Source organism: Urocitellus parryii, chromosome 12 (assembly GCF_045843805.1).
Source record: "Urocitellus parryii isolate mUroPar1 chromosome 12, mUroPar1.hap1, whole genome shotgun sequence".
NCBI lineage: Eukaryota > Metazoa > Chordata > Mammalia > Rodentia > Sciuridae > Urocitellus > Urocitellus parryii.
In genome coordinates, this window is record NC_135542.1 from 68,163,765 (window position 1) to 68,180,491 (window position 16,727).

Below are 16,727 nucleotides of genomic sequence, written 5' to 3' on the forward strand. Positions count from 1 at the left end.
AGACCACCAGAATAATGCCTTATATAGTGCGACTCTTGCCTCTGAAGGCCAATCTGGCCTTGTACAGGCCCCGCTCTGTTTTCCTGCAGAAATGGCAGCATCTAAAACTCTGGTATATGTTCTTTGATCGCGTGTCCTGAAAGATAGCTGGTCCTCCGTGGTACCACAGTAGTCCCTTGGTAGGAATATCTCCTAGTTTGGATCTGTTCTTCTTAAGCTTACGTTTAAGAGCTTACAGAGCAAGAGGAAAGACATTTAACTAAATCCATTGCCTTGCAGAAAGGCCCTAGGTCAGCACCGCACAGGAGAGATGTGTTCCTTGCCAAGTGGCTCGTAAATCTAATTGCATTTCACACTCGTTTAAAGAGTCTCCATTTGAAAGACTCCTATTAGTTAAGTGAGTATTAACTACTACCCGTGACAAATTACTCTCTAATCCTCTTGTTCTATAAATCAAGTGAGGCATATTTGGATTTTGCTTGTACTAGATGAATATAAATTTTAATAAATACAATATGTTTGGAATTAAATAATGAACTAGGAGAAGGGTAGCCGAAACAAAGTCTGCTGTCTGCGGATAACCACAAGGGGCTTAAGGTCTGAGAGGGGTTCTGGTCTGTTGCAAGAGCTGAGTCAGTCTACATTTTGCAGAGAGCAGAGGTATCCTTGATAAGCCAGGGTACACAAAGTGGATGATACAGGGTAGATGATTTCCTAGGCTGCCCCCAGCAACTACCTAATGCATATGCTTCCTCATTGTTTTATACTGTAGGATTCATTCTTTCCAAGCCATTCTGCATGCTATAGCCACATTCATCTCCTCAAAGCAATGCTTTGATTTTCCTCTTCTCTACTCCTTTGACAGGAAAGTGAGGCCCTCTAGGACACTAGACTTATCTCACCGGCCCAATCTCTGAGACTGGGACACGGACCCTCTTCTTCAGCTAGATGAGCCTCTTCTCCATTCTGGGAGGGAGCTTGCTCTGTTTTGCTGTGTCCATCCAACCCTGTTTAGCTCAGAAAGCCCTTCTCTTTTCATTGTACAGAATCAAACCTCTCTTTTTCATGAGTCTCCTCAAATCCCCTTCTTTGGAACAGTTGTCTCTTGTCTCCCTGAAGCAACCCCCTCCTTCTCTGACCCCTAGAGCATTTACTGTCTACACTCCTCCTTGGGACCCAGCTATGACACCCTTGAATTTTTATTTAGCTTTGTATCACTGTGTGCTATATATATTCCCTATGCAGACTAGGAGCAATGTGAGTGTGGTGATGGTATTCCAGAAGAAGCCGATGGGAGAAAGATTCACAAGTATTGATATCATATCAGGCATTTTACATATTTATTTCATTCTTAGAAATTCAAAGAGATGGAAGTTATTGCCTCCATTTTGCTGATGAGGAAACTGATGTTCACAGAGGTTGTTATTTGCTCAAAATAGGAGGTTTATCTAGTAATAGAAACTGATTTGACTCCAGAGCCTTAAAGGTTGAATGTGACTTCTGGATTCTGCAACTTGCTAGCTTCCCAACCTTGGGCAAATGGCTTAACCTTTCTAAACCTCATGTGTAAAATGAGATCAGAATACTACCCACCTCATCCTTCACCATGAAGACTCTCTAGAATGCTTAGTGCGGTACCTCACATGTAATAATTGCTCAATATACATCAGCAGCTAAAATTTCTGTTCCTACTGTTTTGACTACTGTTGTATTGATGGCTATTGCCACGGCCAGTACTACTAGTGCTCCAGGTACCCTGTCATTATAGCACACTGTCTCCAAGTTCCTGGCAGACTGTGCTGGATAGTGGTGCTCATCCAGTGCCTGCTGTTTAGGCATGTGGCAGACACTTGGGTGGTCAGTTGGCAGGTGTGTGTTTCCAGAAGAGCCTCCTTAATGTCCTTGAGCCATCCCGGCAGATATCCATCATATCTGTTGTAATACCACATTCATGTAAACTGTCCCCTCTCTTTCCAGTTTGCTCTGAAAATGAGTCTGAAGCCGAGGCTGACCAGCAGATGGATAATTTGTACCTGAAAGCCTTGGAGGGCTTCATTGCTGTGGTGACCCAAGATGGCGACATGATCTTTCTATCAGAAAACATCAGCAAGTTCATGGGACTCACCCAGGTGACCAATTCCTCTACCTCTTTCAGAAAGGGAAAACATTTCTATTTGGGGGATAAATTAGTGGAAGCTGTAGGTCACAATATCGCTTGACCTTTTCCCTGCACATGACCACTCTGATGCTCGCTGCCTCGGGCCACAAACCCCAGGAACACGGTACCACCCACTGGCATTGGGTTTGGCACTGCATGTGGCCATCCTAATGGGCAGCTTTCTCCTGATTAAATTCAGTTCAAGCCCATGCATCAAGCCCCTGCCCCCGTCAGTAGTCCTCTTCTAGTCCATGTGCCTGTGGACCTAACACTGACCTGGGGTGGCGAGAAGAACTTCTTGATGCAGTCTCCTCCCTGCCTCCGAATCTGCACAATGGCTCAGATTCTCTTGGAGCCTTTCACTTCAGTGTTGGGAATAATGAAACCTAACCTTGTTTTTGAAACAGGTAGAGCTAACAGGACACAGCATCTTTGACTTTACTCATCCCTGTGACCATGAGGAGATCCGTGAGAACCTGACTCTCAAAACTGGTAAAGTGTCTCTTCTTGCCCCCTCCCCTACCCCCCAGGAGGGGATCTGCCTTCCCTTTGTCTAAAAGCAGAGAAAAGATGGCTCTTGGCCACACTAATGGCCAGGGAAAAAAAAGCTGATATCCATCAAAACCCCTAGCTGGCCCAACCCACTGTACAGGCTGGTAGCCTGTGAGGTGAGATTAAGGGCTCTAAAAGGATCCAATACTCAGAAATACTCCTGTGGGCCCCATGTGATGCCTGATCTCACATTTCCAGGGCCCTCCTTTGGGTTAGCACACTATCTGCAGGAGATTTCATCACCTAAGGGTCAAGCGCCTCTACCAAATGACACCACTCAAACCAATAAGCTCACCTGTGCCAAAGTGCCCAGAAGAGCTGTTGTCCTTCAAACTACCCCAAACATGGACTTTAAGCAATCACTCATGCTCTCACATTTGTGGGTTCTGTGGGCAGGTCTCCTACTCCCCATAATATCAGCTGGGTGTAGTCATTGGGGGCTGGACTAGGCTGGGTTGATTGAGCAAGATGGCTCACCCATAGGCGTGGGGCCTGAGGCAGTTGGCTGGCAAGGTAGGTGACTGGACCTCTCTCTCCCACTTCTTGGCTCTCAGGGCCTCTCCCTCTCCACGTGGAGTCTTCAGGGTGGCCATCTTACCTGGAAGCTCACAGCTCCCAAAAGAGCAAAAGTAGAAGCTGCAAGGGCTTCCCAAGGTCAAGTCCTAAAACTGGCACAGCAGCACTACTGCCCCATTTTGCTGGTTAGAGCAAGGTACAGACAGTCCTGATATGGTGTGGGAGGAACCCACACAAGGCCATGAGTGTAGGAGGCCTGGCTCACTGGGGCCACCATTGGAGACGAGCTACCACAGCAGCCACAGCATGAACCTGGCCCTCTGGTGATGAGACATAGGGCAGGAGAGGGAACTTTCAAAGGTCTAATATACTGGACTCTGATGTGGGAGTATCTAGCAGATACCAGTGAACACAGGCAAAAGGCACTTTATAATGACAGTGAGGCTTCATTGTTATAACTGGGACATTCAAGAAAAGGCATGAGTGTCATCAAGAGGACTGAAGCTTTGGGCAGCAGTGGGGTTCAGTGTCCATCAGGATCCCTTCTGAAGCTGAGAATCTACCTACCACTGATCTGGGCAGACTCTGCCTACATCTAGAAATCCTCTTTAATGTCAATCACCTGCCTTTGCCATGGGTGTTGCCTGTCTGACCTGAATGACAGAGGCAGTGGTGGCAAGCCTGCAAGGTTTTGCTCTTGTTGCCGCACTTGACTGGGTCACCTGAATGCAGGATCACAACAGCCTCTCCTTCTACTGCCACTCCTGACCTTTCACCCAGCCCCTCTGTTCCCAACTCAAAGCCTCCAGGACTCAGGTTGGGGGCATCCTGTGGTTGCTGAAGGTCTTGTCTGCTGCTGAGAAAGTCTGGGCTTTATGGAACAGTCAGCTCTGTGGGGGTGGGACTGTCTCTCTTCACTACTCCAGAAACCCACTGGCCCCTGAGTTTCTGATCTCAGTTCAACCACTGACGGTAATCTCAGTTTGACTCTATGACCTGAACTAAGTACCTCACTTCTATGATCCTCGGAGTCTTTGTTTTCAAACTGACAGCATTAGATAAGGCCAAGTGTAGGACCTTCCAGTTCTCAAGTGCTATGACTCACAGCCAAGTGACCTCTAGTTATCTGAATAGAACTTTACATCTCTTGGTCTATGATTGGGAACTTGGAATCAAACTTGGCGAGTCAGCAAATTCTCACTAAAGTTGCCGACCTCCGAGTGGACTCATGCTCTGGAAGCAAGGGGTTAGTATGAGTTCCTAAAGGAAGATAAGACATGAGGCAGATTGTGGAAGGCTTTGAAGGCCAGTAGAGGCCTTGAACTTTATCCTGCAGACAGTGGGTAGATCTTGAAGGTTTTGGAGCAGGGATGGAGTGATTTTCTTAGAACACTATTTAGAAAAAAAAATAACAAAATATCAGAATAAGAATTCAGAAGTTAACAGGTTAGGAGTCCACATCATAACCTAAGCAAATAGTCATAAATGAGTCTCTCCAGCCCCCTCAACCCTAACTCCTGATGGTGGGTCCCAGCCCCCAAAGAGGTTTATCATATTATCTGCAAAACTACCTCTAAAAACTAAAATTGTAAGAAGCATAGAGATGGTTTTATTATGGTGGAGGAATATTCTCTCTTTAAAACAACAACAAAGATTCGCCATTTGGTCTGTTTCTACTGGGCGCCCCAAAGGATACAATCAGCTCAAGAGTGCCTCACAATTCATCTGACACACAATTCTTTGGGAATGTGTCAGTCAAATAAATTATGGTCCTCTGGTGGTGTAGGTGCAGAGGCTGGTGTCTTTGCCTGGAGGGAGGGATGTAACTATTTTAAGCAAGGCTCTAGATTGTTCTGTGATGCTGGGCAGAAGAAAGGAGTATGCTTCTTCCCTGGAGAAGGCCCAGGATGGGGGTGATGCTATAGACATCATTTAGATAGAGACAAGAAAGACTTGGCTGGCACTGCATTTACTACTCTGTTGAACAAAAAAGAAAGAGAAGGAGAAGAAAGAAAATAGGCTATTTGGAGTCTATGAGGGAGGAAGGAATCTACTTTTGGTCTTAGTGATTTATTTAATTCTAATTGAGAGAGAATGTGTCCCCAGCTTCAAAGTGGACTTGCTCACCCAATCCCAGAAGAGTCAGACCAGAGGTCTCTTGAGACTTGATACATGTCACTTTAGGAAAAAAAGCTAGTGGCATATAATTCTGCATGTAGCTATTACACGTTGTCAGTAGGGTACAGGGATATTCCAATTCCTGAGAGATTATAAAGAAATGACAGGAGTGTCTTGAGGAAAGTCTTACCTAAACAGACTTATACCCTTGGACTATCTGTGGTCCCTCCCAGCTGAACCCTAGACTTCCTGATGGAGCTCCTTGGCCTGACCCAGAAGTCGGCTGAGACTGTGGCCATAGTCACTCATTGTCTCTCTGCTGTCATATGACAGTTGACCGTGTTCTAAGTGTAGTGGGATGGAGTGGGACAGCTCCTACCTTCCAGGGGTCATGCTCCAGTTGAGGAGACAGTCTGGAGGTGGGAGACCATTAACCCACAGGCCATGATGGGGCTCAGTGGCCGTGTGAGCAGCAAGTGATGCAAGTATAGATACTTGGGAGATAGAAGAAAAAAGTGGCCCAGAAAAATGACAGCCGGGCCTTCGGTAATGTAAATGTAAAACTTATGCAACTGATTCCCTGACCCTTCTCCACTCAGGTTCTGGTTTTGGGAAGAAAAGCAAAGACATGTCCACAGAGCGGGACTTCTTTATGAGGATGAAGTGCACGGTCACCAACAGAGGCCGCACCGTCAACCTCAAGTCAGCCACCTGGAAGGTAGGACACCACCAGGCCTGGGTTGGAGTCCTAGGTGTGGGCAGAGGGTGGATACCTAAAGCCCTGCGCTCCACTCCAGACTCTCAGCCCCACAGCTGACCTCTGTTGCTGGTCCCCAGGTCTTGCACTGCACTGGCCAGGTGAAAGTCTACAACAACTGTCCCCCTCACAGTAGTCTCTGCGGCTACAAGGAGCCTCTGCTGTCCTGCCTCATCGTCATGTGTGAACCCATCCAGCACCCATCCCACATGGACATCCCCCTGGACAGCAAGACCTTCCTGAGCCGCCACAGCATGGACATGAAGTTCACCTACTGCGATGACAGGTATGATGTGTATACTGTGGGAAGGGATGGGACTTACCCACCCTTTTTTGTGATTATACCTGTAGAGAAGGGATGGGAATGGGGCATAAACCATGTTTTGCTGGGTGCAAGTTTGTAGGCCTGTGTTGCATTTCCTTCCATCAGTAGTCCTCAGAGCTTCCTAGAACCGTATTTGAAAGTCTCTCATTGACGCAGCCTCAGGATTCTTCTGCAGAGTTGTTCTGGAATGTGACTTGTCATTGTGGTGGTGTGCACATATTTGTCCACATACATGTCAGGCTCCTGAGGAAAACTCCAAGGCACTCTTCAGCTCCAGAAGAAAGGGGTCTAGAGATTTCTATTAATTCTCTCAATTCAGAGGCCAGCCAGGGGCCTCGGGTTCTGGCCCTTGAAGTTGACCATGGTTGGCTGGTTTCCCCTCATTCTCTTCCATAACTAACTGAACTTTTCCCTCCGCCTTTACCCCTCCCATGTGCAGCAGCCACCATCTAGCCTAGTTTTGAAGGCTTTTAGATTAGAGGAGCTCAGCTAGATTCTCACCCCAATTCCAGGCCCCATGAAATTCTCTCAGGAGCACAGTAGTGGTTAAGAGCATGGAATCAGGCTGGATGGCCTGATTCAGCAGTAGCTCTTATTCTAACCTTTACTGAAGTTGTTGAGAGAGCACCTAAGACTGCACAGGGAAGCTGTGTCATCTCTAGTTCCCACTCCAAGCTGAGGGTTAACACAGTGGAGAAGAGGCCAGGGTGGTCATGAGTGGGATTCTGAACCCCACCATAGCTCCTAACTTCTACTGTCCTGCCTCTGTGATTTTAAGGCCCGGTAATCAGGAGATAAAGAAGGAAGACAGGAAGGTCAGAGGTGACGGGCAGTAGCCAGCACCAGGAGTGGGGGAGGAGAAACCTAGAAAAGGGACCGGGCCTGGGGCAGGCCTGGCTCAAGTGAATGCTGCCGCGTCTTGCTGACTAGCAGACCCCAGAAGTATCCTTCAGGGAAGAGCTCCCCCCAGCCCAACCTCAGCTTTCTGCAGTATCCAGAATCAACACTTTACCATCCCAAACTCTCTACCACTCCCCTGAAATGGAGATAATACTTTCCTAGCCTGTTCCCCAGGGTCATTGGAGGATGAGGTATTGTGGAAGCACCTGGGAAAGCACAGCACTATGACACACTCTTGTTACTGCATATGTCTCGCTTCTGCCCTTGGTCTCCCCAAAGCATAATCTTCCCATTAAACCCAAGGAGACAAGATCACTTCTGAAGGCCCAGGGCCCAGCTGAGGAAGAAGAGACCACCAGCAAAAGACTATCCGGTCTTCCCCACAGCAGGAAACCACCAGTCCCAGGAAGGGAGCTCCTACCCAGCCTCCCCCCACCCCCCTACCCCTTTCTTTTATCATCTGGACATCCCAGGGCATCTGGTTTCTTCATAGGTGTGGCCCTGCTCTCCAGATTAGACTGAGTCTTTCTCCTCTGATTCTGGAAGGACCTGGTATTGGTTGTTGGCTCTTCCTCCTTGAGATTGACCTCCAGTTGTGGCATAATTTCAGAATTTTTGTAAAAGTATCCTTGAGGCATTCCTGTACCCTCAGTTCTTACCATAATTGGGCCAGGACTCAAAGCTCTGGGCGGCAGTAGATAGTTATATAAGTAGACAAAAGAGCTCCCACCTCATAGGGAGAAATAGACATGTCTGAAGGCTTTTGTCCTGGAATGTCATCAAGGCGGCATTTATTGATAGGGTTGCTGCTGCTACGGTTGTGAGGACAATGATGTTGGTGATAATAATGGTTGGAGAGAAAGACTACTCAAAAGGCAGGCATGAGAGGAATCCATGCTCTGGGTAAAGGTATTTATCAGATGCAGTTCTTGCCTCGATGGTCTTCTGAGTTGACATGAGAAATCCCAGTGCCCGATCCACATGTCATTACTTTGAGGTGAAGTGGTGCTCAGGGTACCTCAGCCGAGCAACCACAAAGCTGGAGATGATGCACCCTGGAGGTGGCCCTTGTATGTGAAGCACAGTCATCATGCAACTCTAAACTGCAGGGAAAACCCGACTGTCCTAGAAAACAAGCTGCCATCCCTAGATAATAGCAAAAAGACAATTTTTTAAAAAAAGGCTCAAGACTATGTTCTTGATAAGTGAGGGGGGGAAATCCCCTAAAAAGGATAATTCAGTGTTAATCCATTACTCCTTGTCTTGGTTTGAATGAGTTTCAGGTAATTTTCTAAAAGCGTTAACCTTTGGATTAAAAAGAGGGAACAAAACACAAGAAGTTGGGTGCCTAAAACTGTTGAAGGGGAAACATACACAGAGGGGAGACACACCAGGCCAGACATCTCAGTTTGGTTTAGGACTGGTGGGCAGAGTAGATACTGGCTTAAAGGAACCTGTCATTTAGGGCTTTGTGACTCATACTGTGGAGAGAGATGTCACTTCTAAGTTCTGTAGGACACTTTGCATTTTCAGCAAAATCTTGCCTTTCAAGGAACCTAATTACATGGCCTCAACTCTGAATACAGTGGTGCTGCAAAGAAGAATGTAGAAGCATGTAAACACACAGAATGCTGTGCCACACAGAAGTTGTGTTTAACCGATTAGCAGATTAGTTAACAAGGGCACGGACAAGGCTTAGACAGTTTATGAAGTGACTATTTTAAGTCCTTAATCCCTAAGTGTTATTTCTCAATTGCTTTGATGAGGACTTGAGTTTTTGTTGTTTTGTATTGTTTTGTTTTGTTTTCACTTTTGCATTGGGATGGGGAGAAGTGCATGCACACGCACACACCCTTGTGAGACAGATGTTTAAAATACCAACACCTGCATATGACTGTGAATGGGGGACAGGGCTCCATTTGCATCAGAGAATTAATTTAGTTTAATGACCTCTGACACAGGAGGGGCTATGATTTCCCCAAAAGGGGATTGTTTTCCAATAAGGAAAGTGAACAAGAATTTGAAGAAAGTCAAGCAGTTCGAATCCACAAAATCACTTTTGAGGCGGTTTGACACTTTACCTAGATGTAACGAGACCACAGACAGAAACAAACCAAAAGAAAGGAGTCAAATAGAAAAAAGAGAAGAGAGAACAAAGGGGGAAAGGGGAGAAAATTAAATTTAAAAACAAAAGAGAGAGAAGAGAGAGGACTCTGATCTTGTTGAACTCTCAGGTTTCCAAAATGAATTGGACCTCTAAGAGACTACTCTGAAATGTCTGATACTGAACAAAGGCGTGTAGATGATTCAAAGTGCATTTGCCCTCCCCTTAATAAAGGGTTAGAGAGCTATATGAAGTCTTGCATTAATTATTTGAGTTATAGCAAATATATTTAAAAGTCTAAAACAACTTATATGTCAGTCACATTTATGCATTCAGATTAAGTATCCCTTATCTGAAATTCATGGGACCAAAAGTATTTCAGATTTTGGAGATTTTTAGATTTTGGAATGTTTACAAAGACTTTAATGGTTGAGCATTCCTCATCTGAAAATCCAAAATTTTCTGAAATCTGAAACTTTTGAATATCACATTGTCACCATTTGGATTTCAGATTTTCTGATTAGAGACACTCTACTTATTTATGATCTATTGCTCTAGACAAGGGGACTCAAGTTTGCATAGTGAGTTAAAGAAAAAACAATGTCTTGATTATAAGTATAATCATGACTCAACTGTAAATATTACACGCTTTCCTAAAATACTGAGTAACCAATTCATGAACTGCTATTTATTGAGCATCTGCTTTGTATCTAACCCTGTGCAAGAGACTATTATATCCAAGAAGTAGTAGAGATTATTCCCGATTTCCAAGAGTTTAGAGTTTGAGAGAGAAGCAACTTAATGAAACTACAGTGAGAGGTACAAAATGAAACATCCCACTCACCTAAAAGAAAGACAAAATTGTTTCCAAGTAATTTAACTTTAAAATGGAGTGAGTTCTTTAAATTCACGTGGAGATGCCATCTAGTGGCAAAAGAGAGTAACTGTGAAGGACACGGAGCCACTCACCAAGGAGACTGGAGCAAAGTTTACCCCACTGTGATTTTTGTGAGTTCTGTGAGTCTTCTTGTAGCTTAGAAATAAATTATAAAACAAAATTATGTAGAAGGGATCCAGTGTCACTGGGAGGATAAGTATAAAAATTACAGTTAAAATTTCAAGTTAATAAAGAGGGTCTTTTAATCTTTACAGATAGAGAATTTGAGGACAACCCTGTTTTGTCAATGGATTAAGTCAGTATAGGATGTAATAAAACCCGGAGTCACAGTGGGAAGAGTTCAAATGAATGCATTCTAAGTCCTGTGGATTTGGATAAGTCTTATGATGAATTCATTTTATACAAATTCAGGAATAATGAAGATAGCAAAAGTGAGGGAAGAATAGAGGATCATAGAAGAATATCAATAAAGAATATTATACCATATATCAAGATAGCTGGAAAGTAGTTTGAAGTCTGAGAATAAAATAGCCTGACTTTATGCAAATTAATAGTAAAAGATAATATTCTTTCATTGTTTAGTGAGTACATTTAATAAATAATTTTGCTACTTTTTAGAGGGTGGGTGCCATATTAAATTCAAGGTGATCTTTCAAAGTAATGTATTACATGTATTTTACTTTCCTATGTAGTCTCTTCTAAATATTCTTGCATTCTTATTCCTTAGCTGTTTTCTGAATATTTTAAGTAAGACCGTGTAGTGTGCTTCTTTAGGCCCTGAGGTAGAGGGAATATCAAATGCTCTCCAGGTATATCTGTGTCTGCTCGGCTGACTTTCTGGAACTAGCAGAGTTTGAATAAGAAATGCTTTTATATTATTCTGTCTCATCTAGGCAGCATGAAATACTCTCTAGAAGAGGCAACTCTATAAATTCTCTTTGGAAGTTATCTCCAAGTTTAATGGACCTCTCAATTCAAAAATTATTCCTTCTGTATGATCTGATTCTCACTTTTCATAGTTCAAAGCAAATTTCCTCTTACTGTTCATAGGTTTTGGGGTAATGACAGACAGCCATGGCATGTGTTGGCACTGAGGGCAGGATCAGTCCCGGACTGAGCCAGGGCTACTTCCCTGTGTATAAATTCACCCCATGTAACCCCCTGTGACCCACCACACCTGATATAATACAGAAAAACTGACTTTCCATTAACTGCATAGAATTCATATAACTGAGGCAATATTTGAGGAAAACAAAAGGTTTAGGACTATCATTTAAAGCAAACAAAATCTGGGTAAAACTTATTAATACAAACAGGCTTTGAAATATGAGCTAATGAATAATCTAGATAAAATTTCATATAAGAGGAAGTGAGAGGAAAGGGAAAAAAACAAGGGAGAGAAATGAATTACAGTAGATGGGGTAGAGAGAGAAGATGGGAGAGGAGGGGAGGGGAGGGGGGATAGTAAAAGACAGGAAAGGCAGCAGAACACATCAGACACTAGTATGGCAATATGTAAAACAGTGGATGTGTAACCGATGTGATTCTGCAATCTGTATACGCGGTAAAAATGGGAGTTCATAACCCACTTGAATCAAATGTATGAAATATGATATGTCAAGAACTATGTAATATTTTGAACAACTAATAATAAAAATTCTAAAAAAGAATAATCTAGATATTACTAAGGAAATGCAGTGTCAATGCTTATAAGTGTGTATAGAGACTAAAATGTTCACACCACACATTGCCAGAAGGATGGAAGGACAGAGAAGAATTTAATATCAGTATCTATTGGCAAATGCATTCTCTGGAAAACAGGTAGTTATAAAGGACTTAAAACTTTTGTCCTCTTAAATAATTGAAATACTCTCTAGTCATCTTGTTTACATGCTTAGTTTACTTAGCAGAGCCTTCCTTGTGTAGGGGACAGGGGTAAAAGCTGTGGCCTGACCTTGGTTGCCTACAGGCAGCGGCGTCTGAAGCCAAGCAGTTTGACTGCCACCCACATGGACAGGCCGTGGAGGTCACCGCCTGGGGAGGAGAACGAGCCCTCACAGCCTATGGCTGGACTTCTTCTGTCTCTTAAGGTGATGGCACCCAGAAAATAATTTCCTCCCTCTTGCTCAGCTGCAGGTGGTCCATTTTGAACGGAGCTTCTGGACATTTTTTAAGGAAGAAGAGCAGTTGAGGGACCATGAATGACTCAGTTCCCACTGACAGGCACTTCTCACTCAGGAGTGGCCTGGCCCCCTCCTTTACGTGGGGAACAGTGACTTCAGAACTGAACCGCCCTTTTGTCTCCATATTTCCTATTTTCTCTTTTCCTTATCCTGTCTCAGTGTGGCTGTCTTCTTGGTCTACATCTCCCCTCACTGAGTCTTTGGTCTACTTGATGATGAAAGGGTGTTCACGGTCCTTATTGTTGAAATCTAGGGAATTAAGGCCTTGAGAGCTCTGTGTCCTTAAAGTAGAGCCATCCTACTGAGTTGACTTTGAAATTTGTGGATGAACCCAAACTGATTTTTTTTTCCCCCTGTGAGTTAAGCATCCTTAATTAGGAAGAAGGAGAGGAAAAAAATAAATAAAAGGTTCCCTGCCCTGATGGAGATTGCAGATGAAACTGTTATCACAGCCCTGCTCTGGTGGTGTGTCCGGAGCCCTGGGAAATGAGCAGGGAAGGCCCCTGTGTGCTGCAGTAGCCAATCCTATAAACAAGCTCGGTTCATTAACCTTCCTGCCGGCGTCGACGTGCCTGCAGTTGGGGGCAAATGATCATTAGCTTTAAGTTGGGGTTTCCTGGCTTTGTAAAGCCTGACGACTCGACCGTTCTTCAATTGTGTTCGGGATATGTGTATTTTCCAGTTTTTACAGTATTCTGTTTAAAGGAATGAAGAAAGAGACATTAAATATTTATTTTAGTTGACAAGATAAATGACAGCTGCTAGGAAGAAGATATCTGGCAATTTTGAAATCTAGATTTGTTTGTCCACTTCTAAAACATGCCCATTGTGTGTGTGTGTGTGTGTGTGCCTTTCAATGGATGTTATGTTAATTAGATTAGAAAAACATCTTATGAAGCTGATTATAATATTTACTTTGAACATTTTAATTAAAAGATTCTTATCTTGAAAGGAAATTTAATTCCTCCAGGAAATAGAATCATATCTTTCCTAGAATGCCTGTAGACTCATTATTGAGGGTCTCTAGAAAATTCTAGACCTGCCCAGGAATGGGAGCAGCTTATCTGGAAAATCAGTGAGCCTGTAAATGGCCAGCTATTGTTAGCGGGGCCACCAGAATGGTTTCAGTTCCCAGGCTAAGCCTGAGATGCATTTGACTCAAAAGACAAGCTGTTCGGTTGTAGGGCCAGCACCTTTCTACCACCTTATTCTCCTTTTGTCTTCACCAAGCCAAGGTGCCCTTGAGTGCTCCCCCCAGGGTCAGCTTCAGCGAACAAGTCATTGCCAATGAGCTCAGAGACCTCTTTAGTCCGAGCTAAGTGAGGGGACAGATCCTCCTGCTGTGAGACCAGCTGCCTGGTGTAAGGGGCAGCTGGAGTCTCACTGGAGAAACTACTGCTGGGCGATGAGCTGAGGCCTGAGCCTCTCAGCCCAGATGAGCTTCCCACTGTGTGAAAGGCTCTCACTTCCCAAGTCTCATCCCAGCAGACAACTTGCCTCTTTGCTGCTCACATTAATTCCAGACACCTTAAAGAGCGGAGAAAAGATGGATTGGATGTCCTGAGGGTTGCTGCAGGCTGTGTGTGCACGCTCCAGGACATATTGATGCCGTTAATCCTGCTTAAGGAAGAAAAGCAGATGCTAGTGCCAGGTTCCTAGCAGTGCTCGGAGAGACAGGCTTCGGCCTGTCTGCTGGCCAGGTGCTAAAGTACTTACTAGGCTTCCATTGTAGAGGAGGCAAAAGGAGAAGGTGACCCTTGAGTTCAGGGACTGACAGAGAAGGGTATGAAGAGTCAAATGCATGCTCTTGGTGATACTGCATGCCCTTTAGGACTTCCTGAGGAGACAGTCGTGAGGACTGCAGGAGTTGGAGAGGGCTCTATGGAGAAGGTGAGGTCTTGATCTGGCCGTGCAAAAGTCAGGGTTTGGAAAAACTGGAGGAGAAGAGGCCTAAAAGCCTGGTGGCAGGAATGAGTTTGCCAGGGCTAGGGAAGTGTGATAGCAGGGCCACCAAAACAGAGAGCACATGACACAATGGCATACTGCAGATTAGTTGAAAATCAAGTTGCTTGGAAGATGGAGACTGGATTTGGGTGGGGGGTGTTGGAATTCAGGCAGTTGACTCTTGCTGTGGTTGGCAACATGAAACTCTGTGGGTGCTTAACTAAGGGGATGCAGGAGGGAAAGATTATTTTAGGTGAATTAAATCTGCAGGTCACCCAGTTTGTAGCTCAAGGTCATTCCGGTAGAGGGTAATCCACATGCAAAGTGGAAATTCCATGGGCCCAAGTGGGGAAACAGCAGTCTTTGTCTCTGTGTTAACCAGGAGTGAGGAAGAGCCGGGGAAAGAGAGCCCACCTGTGCTAAGATTCCACTCTGCTTCCTGTTTCTGTCTCCCTCTTCCTGTTCTACATTCCCGTATGGATGCCGATGGGCATCCTCTGATACCTAGAGGTCATGTGTCTGAAGCAGCTCATCATGACAAGCCTCAAGCAGCACTTCTAATTTGTGATAGGCCAGCTAAACAGGAGAATGAGGGGGGAAATGTGTGAGATAACAAAGATTGTGAAAAATAATTTTGGTGTGACACGGGAGAGGGATCAGCCCAAGAACATGGTGGCTCTTGGGCAGGGCTTTGTTGATTCTGATGATTCCAGCACAGATCCAAGGGGGTAAAGTGATTCTTCATGGTTCTCCACATTGTGTCTTTTCCCTGCCTACTTCCACCCAAATCAGACTCCCTACAGAATGAAGGCAGGGGCCTTTGGGACAGCTGCACCCTTCAGAGCCTCCTGTTTTTCAGGGAGGGTAACAAGGAGGTGCACTTCTCCACCTGGCTTCCTGTTTCTTCCTCTCAGCTTCTTCTGCCCTCCTTCCCTTCTTCAGAGAGGGAGAGACCAGCAGAAGCAGCTGAGGAAGGCAGACCCAGGATGCCTGAGGCCATGGGCAGTTCCTGAGAAGAAGCATCCAGGCCCTGAGGTTTTAGTGCAGATGGGCTCCTGACTCCTCCCTTCTCTGTGGTCAGCACAGAGACCAACACTACTGTTTCCCCACTTGGGCCTAGAGAATTTCCACTTTGCATGTGGATCACCCTCTGCTAGAATGAGCTTGAGCTCGTAATCAGGAGCCTCGACTTTCACTTTGGCTCTGTCCCTGGACACTTGTTGGACATCAAGCAAATTGTCTGCCCTCCTCTGTCTCCATTCCTTTATCTGAAAACTTGTGGAGTTGGGGTGTGAGCCCCTTCAGTGGTTCTTGTGTGTGTATGGCGGGGGCGGGGGTGCTATTCTTCCCTTACAGAATGACCTCAGGAAGAGCAGAACAGCAGGGGTTTGGCTAGACCCACAATTGCAGGTTGAACATGATGGTTGCTTGAATAAACAGTGTGACCAGGAAGTCCAGGTTATATTCACCTTTTATTTCATCTTCTGGGTTTAACTTCTTGAGCCCCTGCTCACATGCTATGTGAAGTTCATGTGGTTTTTCTTCCTCACATGCTTTTTTTTTTTTTTTTTTAACATTTAGAATCACAGAACTGATTGGTTACCACCCCGAGGAGCTGCTTGGCCGCTCAGCCTATGAGTTCTACCATGCACTGGACTCAGAGAACATGACCAAAAGTCACCAGAACTGTAAGTTCCAAGAGAGCCCCATGGGACATCCCTGTGTTGGTAGAATCTGGCCTTGAGTGGGGTGTGATTGATGAAACAGAAGACTGGGTCACTTCCTTCCTATCGCTGCCATCTTGTGTGGCACATAATAGAATGCCTTCAAGTCGTCAGAGAATCAAGGCCTATAGAATGCTTCCATGCACATTAGAGAAAGGACTCTTCCTCCAAGGAACAGACACACCCAAGCCAAGGCCTACAGCTTGGAGAGTGGAGGGTGCACTGCATCTCAGTCCCCACATGCCACCTGCACTGAGCATTCTTCTGTACCCCTTTTGGGACAGCCCTGTACAGAGTAATACAAAACAGCATGAAATCAGCTTGGGCTTGTGCTATAAAGGCAAGAACATCTGTGCATAGAAGAGGAGGGATGGGGAAATTAAGGAAAGAAGAAAGGGCACCTAAGTTGGATCTTGAAGGACAGAGAAGGATGGGGCTCCACAGAGGGGAAGGTAGTATGACACCCACTTCAGACAGGTGTGGGGGCAGCCCTACAAGGTCACCTGCCAGATCAACATAACTTTAGAGGAGGCTGTCCATGTGACCAG

The 16,727-nt window shown here is 45.1% G+C and overlaps 1 protein-coding gene across 1 annotated transcript in view; it reads left to right on the forward strand.

The window, feature by feature from the left end:
• The window catches only part of Epas1 (endothelial PAS domain protein 1), an 83,014-nt gene that overhangs the window by 50,703 nt on the left and 15,584 nt on the right, over nt 1–16,727 (forward strand). Inside the window, exons 3-7 of the mRNA XM_026385689.2 lie at nt 1,978–2,129; nt 2,566–2,650; nt 5,944–6,062; nt 6,182–6,387; nt 16,037–16,143. Of these exons, the coding sequence (XP_026241474.1) occupies nt 1,978–2,129; nt 2,566–2,650; nt 5,944–6,062; nt 6,182–6,387; nt 16,037–16,143 (669 nt within the window). The remainder of the gene's footprint in view (nt 1–1,977; nt 2,130–2,565; nt 2,651–5,943; nt 6,063–6,181; nt 6,388–16,036; nt 16,144–16,727) is intronic.